Source organism: Bos grunniens, chromosome 26 (genome assembly GCF_055505025.1).
Source record: "Bos grunniens cultivar Pamir isolate PY7600 chromosome 26, Bosgru_T2T1.0, whole genome shotgun sequence".
In the NCBI taxonomy this organism is placed as follows: Eukaryota; Metazoa; Chordata; class Mammalia; order Artiodactyla; family Bovidae; genus Bos; species Bos grunniens.
This window is the reverse complement of record NC_141190.1, coordinates 36,285,299-36,305,286: the sequence shown is the minus strand read 5'-3', so window position 1 is coordinate 36,305,286 and position 19,988 is coordinate 36,285,299. Positions and strand designations below refer to the sequence as shown.

General features: G+C 44.4%; 1 protein-coding gene across 5 annotated transcripts in view; it reads left to right on the top strand.

The window, feature by feature from the left end:
* The window catches only part of GFRA1 (GDNF family receptor alpha 1), a 231,977-nt gene that overhangs the window by 149,644 nt on the left and 62,345 nt on the right, over positions 1 to 19,988 (top strand). For all 5 annotated transcript variants that reach the window (XM_086379591.1, XM_086379587.1, XM_086379592.1 and 2 more), the window contains one exon: positions 10,917 to 11,253. In XM_086379591.1, the coding sequence (XP_086235717.1) occupies positions 10,917 to 11,253 (337 nt within the window). The remainder of the gene's footprint in view (positions 1 to 10,916; positions 11,254 to 19,988) is intronic.

Sequence of the window (19,988 nt, the reverse complement as noted above, 5' to 3'; positions counted from 1 at the left end):
AATGAAAATCAGACAAAAGCAAGGGCTGCTCTTTGTATCTTCAAAGATAGAGATGTTTGTAGATCCATCTCGTTGTGACTTTTGTCTGTAGCAGGACCACAAATCTGAGCTAGTTGGGATCAAGTGTTTGGGTCCAGAGAAAGTCATTTAAAGACTTTGCTTTTGGAAAATTAAAGGAGTAGGCATTTGAGGATGTTATAAAGATGATCTGAGATTCGGGGGGAAAAAATACTCATAAGTGAGAGTCAGTCTACATGTAATAGCAAATTTCATGGTTGAAGATACAACAGCGTTGAAGACAATTAATAGTTCTGAAGCAGTGGCTGAGTTCTGGGGTAGGCCCTCGAACACATAATTAGATTATTAAAAATGGCCTGTCTTAGGCTGACTATTACTAAATTGAAATCCAATTACGGCTTTATGATTTTGCTGAAAAATATTTAGCTGTTTTATTTGAATCCTTGTAAGAGATCATTTCCTCTTTGCATCAGCGTTTGCACATGTCTTAATATATTTTCCAAACAAATCTGACCTCAATTATCTTGGAATCTATCGTACATTAGATAAAATATATTTTAATGAGTGTTTTTATGTCTAATATCATACTTGTGCCTCTCCACACTTGAGGAATTGAAAGATGGCAGTAGAAGACTTTGCGAGTATCTTTTTAATGAGAGGCATGCATATTTTAGAAATAACTAAATTGTGCCATCTTAATACACAGAAAGGCATTATGTTCAAGTATGTGCCTGAGTGTGCTGCAACGCAGACTTGGTTCAATTCTCAGTAATTGGCATTGGAACTGAAATAAAGCAGTTGTTTGCAAAGAGATGGGCTTGGAATTTTCATGCACTCCTGCAGTGTGGATTTAAATGCTAAGTTAAATATTTATGAACCCGAGATTTTTATAATTGATCATTGTATGATTTATACACAGTAATTATAATTAGGTTGAAAGAGATTTTAAAAAGCCAGTTTCCTGGTAGCCAAGGCCATTAAATAACGCTAAGCTGCCAGAACAAAAATTAGATGGGAACCCAGCCATCAAGTTCCGAGTGCCTGTCCCCAGGTCCCATGTACAATGAGGCACTGCCCCTCACCAGCCACCTCACCTGGGCACCAGCTCCTGCATCACCTGCTATCGTTTTTCATGCCTTTGTTTCAAAGCTAGTTGAACATAAACAAGTAGAAAACTTCAGAGATCCGATGTGTAACAAAAGGAAAAGGTGGAGGAGGTTGGAAAGGTTAATTAAAAATGTAATGATCCCATTTGCTGAGACAGCACTATTAATCATTTTGCAGCAGCAAGCATGTGACTTACTTACACACCACTTATAGGAGGCATCTAATTTTTTAAGATATGGATGGTGTGGAGGGTGTGGGCCACAGTGTGTTCTTTATGGAAACAGAAGCTCTAATGGGTGAACTTGGAGTGAGCAAGCATGGGGCGAGTGCCTGACTCGTGGTTAATACAGGGCACTGTCTTCACCAGGCAGAAGAATTATATCCAAATTCACAGATATTCAGAATAATTCAGTCACTGTGAACCCTAGAGAGAAATCTTGGATATGACTTGAGGCTTAATGTAGTTGTGGAAGGTGTGAAAAAACAGGGCAAGGAGGAAATTCATCATTGTGTAATACAATATGTCTCAAACGGTGTATGAAGGACAAAATGGGCTCCAAAGAGCCAACATTGCCTTTTAAATGTAATTTTTAGCACCCCAGCTGGAAAAGGCCAAGCTCTTGTAGGATCGATTACAAGGGTCACAGCCTGTACGATCAGATTTGCCATCTGATCCACGTGGACAGCAGAAGACCAGACTGTCCATGTGAGCTTCCAGAAAAGCCTGCTCTACCCCTGTGAAGAGCTTGGAGCTTTTTGAGTATTTTTTATTTGCTGGGATAACACGTTAGAGGGAGCCTATTAGGAGAAGAACAGTTGTTATGTCAACATGGTAATTAATCAAGCCAGAAAGTAAGAGGAAACTGGTTGTGAATTCAATTCTGCAGCCTTAAAAAGAAAGGCAGAAAGATACCCGGAAATTGGCAAGCATTTGTAAACAACGGTCTTTCACTGTGTCTTGTGAACTTTCTGCTTAATAAAAACGCATCTTCATGCGAGCCATGCAAATTTTAATATAGTTACTGTTCTATTCCACCTCATAACCTATAGAAATGATTTCTAGATCCTTGCATCTGTGTTTCATCCTGAATCATTTTGACTGGTTTGCTGGTCTGAGCATTTGCCAATAATGGTGGCGTTTTCTAACTGTAAATAATGAAGGGCTGCCAGACACAGCGATAGCCTCTTTGATTTGGGACAGTGTGAGGATTGTACTTGAGATAAAGGCAGATCCTTGCGCCAGAGGAATTTAGAATGTGAAAACGTCTCCCAGTGCGTAATTCATCCTTGACACCTCCACATCTCCCTGTATTGCAGGGACTCTTTACATTTGCTCCGTCTGAAGGTCGGGGTGGAAATCGTTGGTTCGTATACTCTTCGGAGCAGCAAACAGCTGAGAGGTCAAGAGCTGGCTTGGTTTTGGTTTTCGTTTTTTATCTTCCATCCCTGATCAAGTTGTATCCTAAATACTCGATATTATAATCAGAAAAGGCAATTTACATTATAAGCATCAAATAAAAAACCCTGAGGCTTGAAGGGACCTTAGATATATCATCTTACAAGTGGGGAAACTGAGGCCCACCCAGGAAAAGCACTCAGGTAACTGGACCATGTTTCAACCCCCTGACTCTGAATTCATTGCTCCTTTAGCAACATCTTTTTATTCTATGGTCTGGGAGCTGGCCCTCCAGTTGCTGTGAAGGTTATACCTCCCAAGAAAACAGGAAACAAGTCACATCAGATGTGATCACAGCCAGAAAAGCTTAGAATGATGACAGAGAAAGCCATATGTAACCCGCAAAGTAACAGCGGGGTGATGTGTAACTTTGAAAGGAAAAGCTGGGTAATGGGCTTCTCCATCACACAGTGCCCGGCGGGTGCTGGAGGGAGTTCTTTAGCCCGCCAAACCCACATGCACACGCCCTCCCCCAGAAGAAAGAATTTCTAGTAAACAGCCTTCATTCTGAGAATGCTTCCCATTCAGACAGCATCCCAGACATTCTACCGAGTTAAAGAATGAGTAACAGCAGATGGAGGGGGAGATTAGAGTTGGAGGAGGAGGGGGGTAGCAACAGTTTAATGCTGAGCTCTAAAATGAGCTGTGGAGAGGATGGTGCTCAGAGTTATGGTAAAGCTGTTCCAAAGCCCTCCCACACAGGCGAGAAGGTGCGCGTGCCCAGCCCGTAAACCAGGCGCGCGCCTGCGCCTCCGCCCTCCCGTGTGTGAGTGGATGGGGTGTTGGGTGTGACTCAGTGCCCTAAATCCATGTCTTCTGGCCACTTCTCCCTCTGCCCTCAAATCTGTGAGGTCGCAGTGTTGTGCACTGGGAAATGCATTTAATACATATGGGGCATCAATCTTCCCACCAAGTAAAAGCTCACTTCTGACTGCTATGTCCTTCACCTCTGCTTATTGTGAACTTCACTGCAGCAGGGTATCTGAGAGAGAGCTGGCAGTGAATTTGTGAGGACTCTTAAGAGGGAGGTGAAAGTTTTCGGTGCTAAGGGTTGTTGTTTTCCATATTCTGTGCATGTGAGACTTTTCTTTAAAAAAAAGAATAAGGTATATACATGAATCAACTTTTTTCAGTGTTTTGTTTGCACATTTTCAAACATACAGTCGCCTTCTAGAAGCTACCATGACATTTGAATGTAGTTGCTCTGTAAGTATCCATCCACCCATCCTTCTGTGCATCTAGCAGTTCATCAAAGTTTTAAAAATTCAGATATCAATATGCTTCCCCTAAATGCTTCAGGATATTTACCATTAGCCAGTTTTTAATATTTATTTTTCTTTGAGGTAAAATTTCTGTATGTACAGACGTTGTGTCCCATTCTGAGTTTTGACCAAAATTTCTACTGAGATAGAGAATATTACTGTCACTCCAGAAAGTTCCTCTTGCCTTTTTCCAATCAGCCCCCACCTCCATCCCCTAGAAGCAACCACTCTTCAGATTATTTTTCAATCATAAATTAATTTTGCCTTTTCCAGAACTAGCAAGTATATGTTGAGTTGGATAAAAAGATGTTAAGGAAAAAAAAATCCAAACGAACTTTTTGGCCAACCCAAAATTATTCAGTGTGTACTTTTTTCGTAAAGCTTCCTCCCTCCCCCTTAGAACAGTGTTTTTGAGATTTATCCATGCCACTGTGTGTATTAATAGTTCATCTGTTCTTATTTCTGAGGGTTATTCCATTATGTGGATAGACCACGGATTGCTAGGCATTTTCTTACTGATGGATACATAAGCTGTTTCTAGTCTTTGGTTGTTATCAATAAAGTGCTGTCATACTCTTGTCCTAATATTTTTATGGACATATATCCTCATTTTTGGGGGTGAATACCTAGAAGTGGAAATGCTGGGCTATAGGGTAGGTATATGTGTAATTTTATAAAAATCTGCCCCCAGCTTTCCCAAGTGGATGGACGATTTTACTTTCCTTTTGGAATGTATGAGATTTCAGGAGCTCCACATCTTTGTAAACATTTGAAGTTGTCAGATTTAAATTTAACCACCAATATAGTGGTTGTAATTTGCATTTCCCTGATAACTAATGATGTTTGACACTTTTTATGTGCTTACTGACCATTCATACAACTTCTTTTATGAAGAAAAACCCGTTTTTCAATTGGGTTGTTTTTTATGTTGGGCTTCTCATGTAGCTCAGTGGTAAAGAATCCCCCTGCCAATCACCCCTGCAGAAGACACGGACTGGATCCCTGTGTTGCAAAGATTCCTGGAGAAGGAAACGTCAGCCCACTCCAGTATTCTTTCCTAGGAAATCCCATGGACAGAGGAGTCTGGCAGGCTACAGTCCGTGGGGTTACAAAGAGTTGGACATGACTTAGCGACTGAGCAAGAATGCAAATATGTTTTAGATATTTGTCCTTTGTCAGATACATGTTTTGCAAATATTTTCTTCTAGTCTGTGATTTGTCTTATTTGTTTTCTTCATTTCTTAAGAAATTAAGTGTCTTTTGATGAGTTTTTAACTTAGTGAAATCTAACTTATCAGTTTATTTAATGTTGTTGTTTTTTGTACTCTTTTCTAAGAAATATTTGCCTGTAATTTTCTTCTTGTTTTGCATTAGATTCTACTATTTGGGCAATGCTGGCTTCATGTATCAATTTGGGAAGGGTTATGAGAATGTTTTGTGTGAATAAGAATTAGAAGCAAAAAGTGACTCATTTACCTGTAAGCTGGAAATCAGTTAGTGGCCTCTTGCCTATCGTAATGTGCCAGGTTGCACACTCTGGAATCTGGCTGAAATGATGATAAGGAGATGGTGCTCTAGCAGTGTTATTTATCAGTGAAAACAGAATCAGCTCAAAGTGAGGCTGAAGCATGCCAGGTGCTGAATGGAGTGAACTATGAGCCATTGGTTTGGACATAAAATGATTCATCCTATTCCCACTTCATGCAAAACTTTTCTTTGGATTTCACATATAAATGTGATCAGACGATATTTGTCTCTGTCTGACGTATTGTACTCAGCATAGTGCTCTCCAGGTTCACCTGTGTTGTTGCAAATAGCAGTATTTCCTTCCTTTTATGGCTGGATAGGGTTCCATTGAAAATCTACACCACATTTTTGTTATCTGTTTGTTCCTTGATGAACACTTGACTATTGTAAATGATGCTTTAATGAACATGGGAGTGCAGATATTTCTTTGACAAAGTGATTTTGTTTCCTTTGGATATATACCCAGGAGTGGAATTGCTGGATCATATGATAGCTCGCAGTCGTGTGAAAATGTTAGCTCTATTTTTAATTTTTTGAGCAATCTTTTTACTGTTTTCTCTGTTTTCTGTAGTGACTGTACCAATTTACAGTCCCACCAACTGTACACAAGGCTTCTCTTTTCTCCACCATCTCACCAGCACTTATTATCTCTTGTCTTTCTGACAAGTTCTCTTGATGACAGTTATTCTAACAGGCCTGAGGTGATATCTCATTGTGGTTTGATTTTCATTTCCCTACCAATCAGCATCTTTTCATGGACCTGTTGGCCTTTCATATATCTTCTTTGGAAAAATGTCTCTTCAGGTCCTTTGCCCATTTTTAAACTTGAGTTATTATTATTATTGTTGTTACTTTGGTGATTGAATCGTATAAGTTCTTTATATATTTTGGAAATTGACTCCATATCAGAACATGATTTGCAAGTATTTTCTCCCATTCCATAAGTCACCTTTTCATTCTGTTGATGGTTTTCTTTGCTGTGCAAAAGCTTTCTAGTTTGGTGTAATTCATCTTGTTTATTTTTTGTTGTTATGGGTTATGTCATACCCAAAAAATCACTGCCAAAACCCATGTCAAAGAGCTTTTTTCCAGGCCAATTTTTAAAAACTGTATTATATGGATAACTGCCAGAGAGAAGTAAATTTTCTGGACCTTGGGTGTTAAGTTTAATTATTTTCATTATAATTTTATTTGAAGTTTATAAACATAAAACCATCAGCTCTTATTCTTTGCTTTTATACAAACTGTAAAGACAACACACACAAATTAAGTGTTAACAAAACATTAAAAACTATGAAATGTGAGTTGATAACATACATGTAATATGAGAAATAATACTGTCTGCTGAAACTTACAGTTTGTATGTAATTCTCTGTTTCAGCATGTACTGTTTTGAGTTTGACAGTTTGAGTTTGACAGGCCTGCACTTAATTTTTCTGTCATTTTTCTCCATTTGAACTTACATGAACTGTTTGTTCCTATGTCCCTGGCTACATCATGTAAGTATTAGGTCAACCTCTGCGCCTGTATTCCTTTCATTTTAGCCAGAGATCATAAAGTATATCCACCTGATGCGAAGAGCTAGCTCATTGGAAAAGACCCTGATGCCGGGAAAGATTGAGGGCAGGGGGAGAAGGGGGCGACAGAGGATGAAATGGTTAGATGGCATCGCTGATTCAATGGATGTTAGTTTGAGCAAACTCTGGGAGATAGTGAAGGACAGGGAAGCCTGGCATGCTGCAGTCCATGGGGTCACAGAGCGGGACACGACTTATCAACTAGCCTTAAGGGCCTTATCCGGATGATCCAGAGTTTGGTCATATTCCTTTATTTTAGATCATCATTCCAAAATGCATAACTTAGAAAGCTCCAAATCTTCCTTTGGTAGTCCAGTGGTTAAGAACCTGCCTGCCAATGCAGGGGACCTGGGGGGTTAGATCCCTGGTCTAGGAAGATTCCAGATGCCGTGGGGCAGCTAGGCCCATGTGCCACAGCTACTGAGCTCACACACTCTGGAGCGCACGTTACGTACCTAGAGCATATCCCCACTGGCCGCAACCAGAGAAAACCCAGGCGCAGCAATGAAGACCCAGACAGCTTTAAATGAAAATAAATAAAAGAAATCTACAGTTGTAGTCCTTCAGGATTATCCATCACTGCTGCCAGCGGGCCCAACAGCACCACCTCTCAAAAGAGGAAAAAACCAGAAGTGTCACCAGGGCCTGGTGGAGGCCCTGGGGATCTGTTGGGGCATGTGGTGAATATTTCACTCCTTGGGTCCTGAGATGCCTGAGTGTGAAAACAGAGGCGCAGGAGCGAAGCCACTTTGGGAAGATCATGATGGAGAAAGTGCTTCAGGTGTGCTTGTTAAACCAGCAGGATGTGCGTGCAGCTGCTGGCGTCCTGCACTGCTCACCTAAGAAGGGCGGAAGGTCTTGTTTATAGCCTTGCACATTAAATTGTTCAATTCGCATGTCATAGAGAGAAACATGAACCCGGGGCATCGTAAGATACTGCTGGTAGTGCCCAAGTATATTTTTGTGATTTCAGATATTTACACATAGTTCTTTCTTAAAGTGAGGCACACCATCAGTAGACCAAGGAGAATTTTTGATTCCCTGAAATGTTGGACTTATTGTGTCTGTTCTTGTATAAAATTTTGCTTTATAACAGTAGAATATTTAACATGAGATCCCGGTGGCTCACATGGTAAAAAGAATCTGCCTGCAATGCAGAACACCTAGGTTTGGTCTCTGGATTGGGAAGATCCCCTAGAGAAGGAAATGGCAACACATTCCAGTATTCTTGCCTGGAAAATCCCAGGCCCAGAGGAGCCTGGTGGGCTACAGTCCATGGGGTCACAGAGTCAGACTTGGCTGAGTGACTAACACTATATTCTTGACATATTTCTTTTTTACATTTTATTGATTTACAGTGTTGATTTACGATGTTCTGTCAGTTTCCATACACATATATACATTCTCTCCCATTTTTCTCCACCATGGTTTGTCACAGGATACTGAATATCGTTCCCTGTGCTATACAGTAAGGACCTCATTGTTTATCCATTCTATATATAATAGTTTGCCTTTGCTAATCCCAAACTCCTGTATCTTCTCTCCCCTAACCCCACTCCCCCTTGGCAACCACAAGCCTGTTGTCTTTATCTGTGAGTCTGTTATTGTTTCATAGATATGTTGATTTGTATTGTATTTTAGATTCCACATATAAGTGATATCATATGGCATTTGTCTTTCTCTTTCTGACTTAGTTCACTTAGTATGATAATTTTTAGGTACCAGTGGTCAGAAGACCTAAATAGACCTTTCTCCAAAGAAGATATACAGATGGCCAATAGATGGATGAAAAGATGCTCAACATCACATTAAGAGAAATGCAAATCATAACTACAGTGAGGTATCACCTCACATCAGACAGAATGGCCATCATTAAAAAGTCTCCAATATGCAAATGCTGGAGAGGATGTAGAGGAAAGGGAACCCTCTTCCACTGTTGATGGAAATGTAAATTGGTGCAGTCACTGTGGAAAACAGTTTGGAGGTTCCTCAAAAAACCTAAAAATAGAGCTGCCTTATGATTCAGCAGTCCCATTCCTGGGCGTATACTCAGATGAAACTATCATTTGAAAAGATATATGCACTCCTATGTTTACTGCAGCACTATTTACATTAGCCAAGACATGGAAACAACCAAAGTGTACATGGACAGATCAATGGGTAAAGAAGACGTGGTTTATATACACGGTGGAATATTACTCAGCCATCAAAAAGAGTGAAATCATGCCACTTAGATTTTAAGTGCACAATATGGTATTGTTAACTGTAACTGTGATGCTGTACAGCAGATCTCTAGAACTTACTCATCTTGCATCAGTGAAACTGTATACTTCTTGAATAACAACTCCTCATTTCCTCCCTTGCTGGAACAAGGGAGGAAATGGGGAGTAGGACCACTTATACTATTGAGTAGCAGCAACTATCATTTGTACTGTTGAACAGCAGTAACTACCATTCAACTCTCTGCTTCTATGAGTCTGAGAGTTTTAGATGCCTTGCACATGTAGAGTCATAGAGGATACTGTCCTCCTGTGACTGGTTTATCTCACTTAGTATCATGTCCTTAAGGCTCATTCATGTTTTTGGACATGGCATGTTTCCTTCTTTAAGGTGGAAAAACATCCCAGGTGCCCTTTATATGGACACTAAACGCACTGTCCTGTCTTTCGGTCCCATCCAGTCCGGCCGAACTCTCTTTCCTCTCGTGCTAATTCTCAAATGCCTTCATGGTCCCCATCAATGGGGGACATAAAGAGAATGAAAGGGGGTTTCAGGACCCAAGAAGGGACTGAGGCCTGAGCGGAAACTTCCTGGGCTTTGAATCCCACAGTTGTAGGGTGCCTGCCTGTTGCCTCCTAGCTGTTTCCGGAGGGTCATTGCTGCACCTAATTGTTAATTTTCCATGGGCCATATTATATATAACTTGGCTCTCGGAGGTTTTTCCATCACTTTCCCCTCTCTTTAGTAAGACCTATATTGTGAAAAATAGGCTTCGTTTCCCTTGTCCATTCATTTTTAACTTTGCCCATTGGACTTGGCCCTGCCAGCCCACCCAGCCACCCCAGTGGGCCCCACCTCCTCTGTGTTCTGTCTCCAGCCTCACAGAAGGCCTCCTGGCCGTGGATGGCCCTGGTTTCTCTGAAAGCCTGAGCACAGAGGGCTTGGGCAGAAGGCAACCTATGTTTTGTGAGATTTCTAAGGCCTATGGTTTGTAAGCCCCCTGAAATTCTATCCAGGATACTAACTGAATTTTTCTAATCTGCAACCTCAGTACTCATAGATCCCACATTTTCTATGTGGTAAGTTAAATGGTAATTGAGGTTTGCAAATTTTTACATAATTTATGCTGGTTTCCTTCCAGTGGCCTGTGAGCTCAAACTTAAATACAGCTTCGATGTAGTGGCTTCTTCCTGTTTAGAGAGCTGGCATAATATTTTGTCTTCTGGGCTCAAATAACCATGCAATTACTCTGTAATCATATAGTAATTAGCATGTGCTATGTGCATTTATTACATAATTATATTCCTGGAGGATCGCATGGCAATTATACTTACATTCAGCATATCATTTTATATACTATATAATAAACAAGTATATAATTTGCTGCTTTTTTCTTTTATCCTAATTTCAGTTTACCAGCCAGGAGCTGGAAACTTGTTCTCCTGTTGCCTTGTTTAGACCCAGGCAGGCAGGTGTCTGAGCTCCTTTGGCCTCACTCAGTACCTCCTAATTATACCTCTGAGACAATGCTAGGAGCTTGTGTGCAGCCTCGGGCTCCTAGCCTCTGTGCCCCTGATGCTTCCTCATTGTCACAAACTCATTAAGTTATTAGCTTCAAAACACAGAGCTGAGGAGAGCTGCCAGGCCTGCCAGGTGGTGAGAGGCCAGGTCTCCGTGCAAGCAGAGGACCTGTGCAAGCTGCCCCGGCACCCAGCCCTGTGGTCACCTGCCTCTCTCTCCTTTCCGCAGTGGAGCACATCTCGAAAGGGAACAACTGCCTGGACGCTGCCAAGGCCTGCAACCTGGACGACACCTGCAAGAAGTACCGGTCGGCCTACATCACCCCGTGCACCACCAGCATGTCCAATGACGTCTGCAACCGGCGCAAGTGCCACAAGGCCCTCCGGCAGTTCTTCGACAAGGTCCCAGCCAAGCACAGCTATGGGATGCTCTTCTGTTCCTGCCGGGACATCGCCTGCACCGAGCGGAGGCGGCAGACCATCGTGCCCGTGTGCTCCTACGAGGAGAGGGAGAAACCCAACTGCTTGAACTTGCAGGACTCCTGCAAGACCAATTATATCTGCAGGTAAGTGAGCTGGCAGCTGCGTGATGAATGAGGTGGCGGAGAGAACCTTTTCGCGGCTTCAGTGGCCCGGTTTCTGTTTTCTCAATTTATGCGTGGGGTGGGAGAGGGGAGTGGTTGGGATGGATGGGGCCAAAACTGACCTCTGCCTCCAGTACAAGGTCCTTCAGAAACTGGTCAGGCATCAGGCTCTTGCACTCAGGAAGGTTTCCATCTTTAATGTGAGAATGAGGGAATGAGGGAAATAGGACTGTGCTCAGTAAGTTTGGAGAGTCACCTGAGGTCAGGTGAGCTTGAAGACACGTGCCCTCACTACTAGAACTGAGATCTGCCAGGGGTCCAAAAGGGGAATGAGGGCTGATAGAAATATAGGGGCTCTTTGCATCAAGATCACAAAGCTGGAAGACAGCAGCAAGAAGGTGGAGTTGTGTCCAGCCCTGAAGAGAACTTCCAGAATGCCTAGGTCTGTTCTGGGCCATTTAATCATCAACCTGTCTGAGAATAGATACTTTCCATGCTTCTGGATCTTAGCCCCGATCAGAGACCTGGCAGAGTCTGGGCTGTGTTGCCGAAAACAGGCACTTGCTTTTCCTTTTTGGCCATGTATTAATTTATTTTAATGTTTCGGGGACTCCATGAATATATTCTATATATATATATTTTTTTTTTTTTTTCAGAGCAAAAAAGCTGTAGAGAATTAAGTAGAAAGAAAGGAAAGGTTTCTTTTCTTTCTGTTCTCACTTGCTCCCAGCCGTCACTGTCGACAATTTGATGTGTGTCCTTCCAGAACCTCGGGTTGAATTCATTGCTGATGGAAGTTGGTAGATTTTGATTAGCAGAGGCTCGAGTCTTCGCAGCCTGAGGCAATGCCGGTGCTGCATTCAGAGCACAGGGTGGATGTCAGGTTAAAGATGCAGACGGGGGCATTGTCGGTCAGCGCCTGTACTCTGCCCCCGGGACAGAGTCAGGAGTCTTCAAATACGGTCGCTGACAAAATCCCACGCACTTGATGAATTTCACGGGCGGACAAGTAGGTGAAGGTGTGACTCTATGCTTGTTTTCTTGTAAGTTTCCCCTTTCTCAGGAGCAGAAGGCAGAGAAGAATCTGTCTGATTAGTTGGGAGGATTCTGGTGAGGGAAGGTTCTGGTCGGTTTTTCTTCTGATAGACTGGAGTCCCATTCTTTCCTTAGACTAGCTCTAATAGTGACCAAAGGAAAATAGAAGTGCTCGTTAATCGTAGAACCCCCCTCGTGCTGAAGACTTTCTGGAAGTAGTGTCTCCATTTTTTTTCCAAGACGGAAATTATATGAAGAAGAACTCAAATGACTGAGCTCGTTGTGGGAGAAGTCAGGTGTTCAGGCAGTGAGGCCCTTCCTCACCTGTCACCCCTGTTTCAGTGAGACCCTCCTAGCTGAGCGCTGCGAGCAGGGATGGCTGTATTCTAAGGGTCCTGAGGAAGAGGCAGGGCCTCCTTGCAGCCATAACCTGGGGAAACCAGTCATCCCGGGACTCTGAGACCTCTCTAATGCTAAGTCACTTCAGTCCTGTCTGACTCTTTGTGATCCCCATGGACTGTAGCCCGCCAGGCCCCTCTGTCCATGGGATTCTCCAGGCAAGAATACTGGAGTGGGTTGCCAGGCCCTCCTTCAGGGGATCTTCCCCACCCAGGGATCGAACACACGTCTCTTATGTCCCCTGCATTGGCAGGCAAGTTCTTTACCACTGAGTGCAATGAGGGGCCAGACCAAGGGAGAAACTGCGGAGCTTCCTCTCGGATTAGAATGCCAGGGAGCTGAAAATCTAAAAATTATCACCTGAAGACCCTGCACCTGAATCCCATGTTCCTGGTCCCCTTCAGTCTTTGGTTTGAGCAGAAGGAATCCTTTTGCTAAGAGCAGGACTTTCCAGGGTTTTCCTTGGCTGGAAGCCAGCTACAGCCATCCCTGTCTCTGCAGGAAACATTACCTTTTCACTGATGGTTCAAGCCAGGAGGCCTGGAGATGGGAGGCTGCTATAAGCGGGGAATGGAGCAGTGAGTCAGCCCTCTGTCCACTGGGCCACGGCTGGGAGGAGGGAGAGAGCATGGTGATGGAGCCTTCCCTCCTCTTCTAGCGAGGTGTGTCTTGCACGAGAGGTCCAGAGGGGGTTCCTGATACCCCCTCTGCAGCCTGAAAGCCTATTCTGAGGGTTCGTTTGCATCACTTGGCCTGCCCTATGAAAAGAGAGACTCTTTGGAGGGTTGGTGAGAACTAGTCAAATCAGATTGCTTCCCTGCTAAGCTGCAGTGGGAAACAGCAAGAAGTTTGGGAACTTGCGAGTGTTCCGAGGAGGAGGAAGGAAGAATCTGTAGGTAAGGGGATGGTTTGGGTGCTGTTTAGGGACCAGGTTGGCTCCAGGGACTATGTGTGTTGCGGCAGCCCTGGTGGCATGGAGTGACTTCAGCTGATGGAGTGACAAGGAACAGGGGACAGCTGGACAGCCCTCACCTAAGGACTGACTGTGCCTGGTCACTCCGAAGGTCAGGCTGTGGTGACAGCAGCCACCACTGGACTGGAAGTGACAACCAGAAGCCGCTTTTGTGTGTCTGCCGTGTTTCTGGCTCTGGGCTGTTTGGGAGTCTAGATCCTAGACTGTCGGGGGCCCTACCAGGGGAAATTGGCCTCAGTGTGATTGATGGGTTTTATACCCTGTCTTGAGTCCTCTCTAGGAAGGTGATTCAGTGACTTCCCCTGGTGTTACCTGTCGTTATTTAGGCTGGAATTTCTTTCCCTAGCTGAGCCTGGACTTATTACTCATGATTACCCCCTCCCTGTCGCATGTGGTAAATGTAATTTAAGCTGCTAGGTAGGCTGGCAGTGTTTTCTTTCATCAGGTTTTATTAATCTTGTCTTTAATTTTATGCCTTTTATTGCATCCCTGCTCGATCCATCTCGGTGAAGCCATTGTAGTTACTACTACCCACAGCAGCAGCTGGAGCTTTGGCGGAGGGGGATTCCTGTTAAAGTAGCTACAATGTTAAAGTAGCTCTGACCTAGATCCACTGGAGGAAGGGAGGTACCCCCAGTGGGATGGCGAAAGGCCCAATGTGAGGATCCCTAAAGGAAAGGGATGACAAGAGGGGAAATCACTTCCTAAAAAGCATATTCTTTGAAAGCTTGCCTTTCAAATGCTCCATTGCCATCTCAACATCAGCCATTATCAAAGAGCTGCTGAAGCTCATTAAAACTTCCCTGCACTTAATGTTTTCCAACTCGAAGCACACAGGTTTCCTTCCCCAGGGATCAGCAGCGCCTCTGCACAAAACCTGTCTCTCCGGCCTTATGCCTTCAAACAGAGCAGATGCAACTTCAGCGTTGCCTTTTGACTTTATTTGCCTTTACTGCCTTCCCCTTTTAGAGAAGCCGACAGGTTTTTTTCCTCTTGGAGCGGCAAGGGAGAGGAGAGAGCTTGAGTGTTTAGTCCTCCTAAGCTTGTCTGCAGAAAAGCAAACTGGGAGGCAGTAGCAGGAAGGGGGTGATGAAATGTAACAGCCTCCAGGTCTTACCCTGAAGCGCAGTATCTCCCTTGCCAGTTTTCTCTGGTTGTCTTCCTTAGTGCCTGGAAGAATGTCAGGACTGGGTTTGATCCTAAAGGGAGCCGATTCCTTTATCCTTGATGCACCTGGTTATATGTACAAAATTTAAACTGGCAACTCTCCTCCTTCCCCCCAAACTCTGACATACTAAGTAAGCTCAGCACTTGGACCCTGGCTCAGTTCAGTTCAGTCGCTCAGTCGTGTCCGACTCTGCGACCCCACGGACTACAGCACGCCAGGCCTCCCTGTCCATCACTAACTCCCGGAATTTACTCAAATTCATGTCCATTGAGTCGGTGATGCCATCCAACCATCTCATCCTCTGGCGTCCCCTTCTCATGCCTTCAGTCTTTCCCAGCATCAGGGTCTTTTCAAATGAGTCAATCCTTCACATCAGGTGGCCAGAGTATTGGAGCTTCAGCTTCAGCATCAATCCTTCCAGTGAATATTCAGGACTGATTTCCTTTAAGATGGACTGGTTGGATATCCTTGCAGTCCAAGGGACTCTCAAGAGTCTTCTTCAACACCACAGTTCAAAAGCATCAATTCTTTGGCACTCAGCTTTCTTTAGAGTCCAACTCTCACATCCATACATGACTACTGGAAAAACCATAGCTTTGGCTAGATGGACCTTTGTTAATAAAGTAATGTCTCTGCTTTTTAATACGCTGTCTAGGTTGGTCATAACTTTTCTTCCAAGGAGCAAGCGTCTTTTAATTTCATGGCTGCAGCCACCATCTGCAGTGATTTGAGAGCCCCCCAAAATAAAGTCTGTCACTGTTTCCAGTGTTTCCCCGTCTACTTGCCATGAAGTGATGGGACCAGATGCCATGATCTTAGTTTTCTGAATGTTGAGTTTTAAGCCAACTTTTCCACTCTTCTCTTCCACTTTCATCAAGAGGCTCTTTAGTTCTTCTTCGCTTTCTCCCATAAGGATGGTGTCATCTGCATGTCTGAGGTTATTGGGTGCTACAAACAAATATGTTCATAGCTCTTTAATTTTTCTAATTAATCACTCAGGCACCTTCGCTGTTCTTCATTATCAAAAGGACTAGTATCTTCCTCTTGAGCAAGCCCCCTCCTGTTTTCATCTACGAATTATAGACTTATGTGCCAGAACTTGTTCTGCTTCCAAAGAGGGAAGCCGGAGGCAAAGAGGGAGCCGGAGGCTACTGACCAGCGCTCCTGACTTGTGACTCTTGCAGCCGCCTCATGGTGTCGCTGTTGCGAGCAGCCTGGACTATGCTTGGTGGTTTGGTGGCTGTGCCCTTCTTGGTTATTCTGCACCTGCAGCTCAGGTGCCACATCCTTGGGTGCAGACTAACAACTCTTAGTTCCTACTCAGTCTGCACCCACTATTTCCCAAAACGTGACATTTTGCCCTGGGGGCTGGGTCCTAGGGGATTCCCATCAGATCCAGCCCTGCAGCTTGAACACAGCATCTCAGACTCTCCCTTGACTGGCAGTGCATCCTAGGTGGGATTGAGTGTTGTAGTTAACATTTTCCTTCTTTTCTTGAAGTTTTATTGTGTTCAGTTCAGTTCAGTCACTCAGTCGTGTCCACCTCTTTACGACCCCATGGACTGCAGCACGCCAGGCCTCCCTGTCCATCACCAACTCCCAGAGTTTACCCAAACCCGTGTCCATTGAGTCGGTGATGCCATCCAGCCATGTCATCCTCTGTCGTCCCCTTCTCTTCCTGCCCTCAATCTTTCCCAGGATCAGGGTCTTTTCAAATGAGTCAGCTCTTTGCATCAGGTGGCAAAAGTATTGGAGTTTCAGCTTCAGCATCAGTCCTTCCAATGAACACCCAGGACTGATCTCCTTTAGAATGGACTGGTTGAATCCCCCTGCAGTCCAAGGGACTCTCAAGAGTCTTCTCCAACACCACAGTTCAAAAGCATCAATTCTTTAGCACTCAGCTTTCTTTATAGTCCAACTCTCACATCCATACATGACCACTGGAAAAACCATAGCCTTGACTAGACGGACCTTGGTCGCCAAAGTAATGTCTCTGCTTTTGAATATGCTGTCTAGGTTGGTCATAACTTTCCTTCCAAGGAGTAAGCGTCTTTTAATTTCATGGCTGCAATCACCATCTGCAGTGGTTTTGGAGCCCAGAAAAATAAAGTCAGCCACTGTTTCTACTGTTTCCCTATCTATTTGCCATTAAGTGATGGGACCAGATGCCGTGATCTTAGTTTTCTGAATGTTGAGCTTTAAGCCAACTTTTTCACTCTCCTGTTTTACTTTCATCAAGAGGCTCTTTAGTTCTTCTTCACTTTCTACCATAAGAACACTTAATATGAAATCTACTCTCTTAGCAGGTTGTTAAGTGTGCAATATGGAATTGTCTACAGGCAAAATATTGTACAGTAGAACTCTAGAACTTACTCATCTTGCATAATTGAACTTTTGTTCCCACTGATCAGAAACTATCTGCTTCTACTTCCCCTAGTTCCTGGCAGCAGACAGTTCTGTTCTCTGCTTCTGTGAGTTTGATGATTTTAGGTACCTCATGTAAAGTGAAATGATGCAGTATTTGTCCTTCTGTGACTGTTTTATTTCACTTAACATAATGCCCTTCAGGTTCATCCATATTGTTTCATATTGCTTTTTTAAGGCTTAAACAGTGCTTGGTCAAGGGTATCGCATACCTTTTCAACAGATTCTGATAATATTGAATTTTAAAAGGAAAGGGATCGGGACCCTCTGTCTCCAAGGCTTTCTCTTCCACACCTACTCCAGGATTGACTTGCTTCTCTGCCAATGCAGGGGCTTTCTAGGGGGCGCTAGTGGTAAAGAAAGCATCGACCAATGCAGGAGACATAAAAGACGTAGGTTCAATCCCTGTGTTGGGGAAGTTCCCAGGAGGAGCGCATGGCAGTCCACTCCAGTATTCTTGCCTGGAGAGTCCCATGGACAGAGGAGCCTGGTGGGGTCACAAAGAGTCATTGGGTCACAAACAGTTGGACATGACTGAAGCGACTAAACATATACACACACTGCCAGTGCAGGAGACTGGTTTTCGATCCCTGGGTTGGAAAGATCTCCTGGAGAAGGAAATGGCAACCCACCCCAGTATTCTTGCCTAGGAAATCCCATGGACAGAGGAGCCTGGCAGGCTATACAGTCCATGGAGTTGCAAAAGTGTCAGGCACAACTTAGCAACTAAACAAAACTGACTCAGTACCCAGGCTCTGCCTCCCCATAGTTGCTAAGAGTGGTAGCTTTGACCAAGTGACCAAGCATATACGGATTTACCTTTCCCCGGAACTAAGGATCCTATAATTGTATCCTGGAGGCCTGGTTGTGTTGTGTTTTGTTTCGCTTTTTTAGCAGAACCATGAAGGTCTGCTTTGGTACAGCTCCAGAGGAACAGCATATGTAACTTTCAAAATTCTGCCCTAGCCAACACCACATTTTCCACACTGAGGCTGACCCTGTTATACGTAGAGGAAATATGTTGTTGTTAATGTGTTAACTGGACAACTGGGGAAGCATGTTACAAGACCATGCAGGGAATTTCTTCTCCAGTGACTTACTTGGTCTGACAGTGTTAATATATCTTTAAAAGAGGAGAATGTATTTCCTTTGCTTGGAATCAAAGCTCTTTTGCATAGTAAACTGCGACTTTTAAAGAGCAAGGACATCCTCCGCTCTTTGGGCTACCTTCCTGAGTTGAAAACTAGATTCGACATCACGTGATCTCCGGGCTTGTGTTGACATGTGGCAAGCGCACGAGAAAATGGCTCAGAGGATAATTAATGCCTAAAACTAGAAGGGGAGATTAATTTGGCACTTAATTTTATTTTACGCTGATTCATTCACAAATGGAAATCAGCAATTAGACAATGCAAACTTTTGAACCATGGAAAGAAAGGTTCAGGAATATGACAAAACACAAGTAAAACATTTTCCAGTTCATTTGAGCAGTTTTCATTTCAAATGATTACATGGGTGTCTTTAGCGATGCAGGGTGGGATGGCTCATTTTTTAAGGTGCCCCACCTGCCTGAACTGCCTGCCACCCAGTCCGGGCTGGAGCCCCCCGGGACTCCCATGGGGTCGGGGAAAGCTTCTGTATGTGTAGAGATTCATCAAGCAGAGAGTAGGGCTGTCTCCCCCCAGCATCTGCTGAATGGTGGGGAGGAGCGCACTTCCTGGTGGATCTTCCAGATCTCCACCCCCGAGCCAGCGCATCCACTTGGCACCAGCTAAGCAGGGTCTGAGCCTGCCATGTCCCTGTCTCACAGGGGTAACCTGAGCTGTGAATCAAGCGGAAACCCACTACAACTTTCTCCGTCTTGTCGCCTCCTATCTCTCTCCTTATCTCTCCTTTGGCAGAGGCGGGTGTGAAGCCATTTGTCTGTTCCTGCTGGAGCCTGTTGTTGAAAAATGCCTGTCCAGATATACTCAGCTTTCTGGCTCTCCCCAGCCAGGCCCTCCCTGTGCCTGCGCAGCGCAGGGGCTCCGCTTCCTTCCCCCCACCCAAGATAAGAGGTGCTTATCTTGTCATCTCACCACCAAAGAGTGGGCTTCCCCCACTGAAACCTGTTGGGAAAATCCCAGTCACAGACTTTAGCCTTGTTTGGCTCGTGTGCCCATCCCTGGACCAGCCAGAGGGCCCATGTCCTCTGGCCCAGTGGAAGCCACTGTTGGCAGTGTCTACAGCAAGAGGGAGGGGAGAGTACCAGCCTCAGGGAAATGAAATGGGGTTCACAGTGCACGCTTCCACCCACCTGGAAGTGCCCATATAGCCAGGCACTCGGAGATGAAGGCACAGGCCTTCTAATGATCTCAGAGTCCAACATGAACCATCCCCTTGCCCTTGCCTGTCTGGCCTCTTCTCTGGCTCCCCTGTCTCTGCTTCATCTGTTTCAGACACTCTGGTCCCTTTGCTGGTCTTCGAATGCACTATGCGTGTCCACCTCTAGCCTTTGGTCCAGCTGTTGTCTCTGCTGGCCCACTCTTTCCCCAGATGCTTCCAGACAAACTCCATCACCTCCAAGTCTCCTTAAATCTCCTTTTAATGTGTTCACACTGGTCATCTTATTTAACATGTAAGTCCTTGCCCACTCCCCTAATCAGCTTCTAACATACTATATAATTTATTTATTTGTTTTGATTATCGTTTGCCTCTTTTGTCCACTATAATGTAACT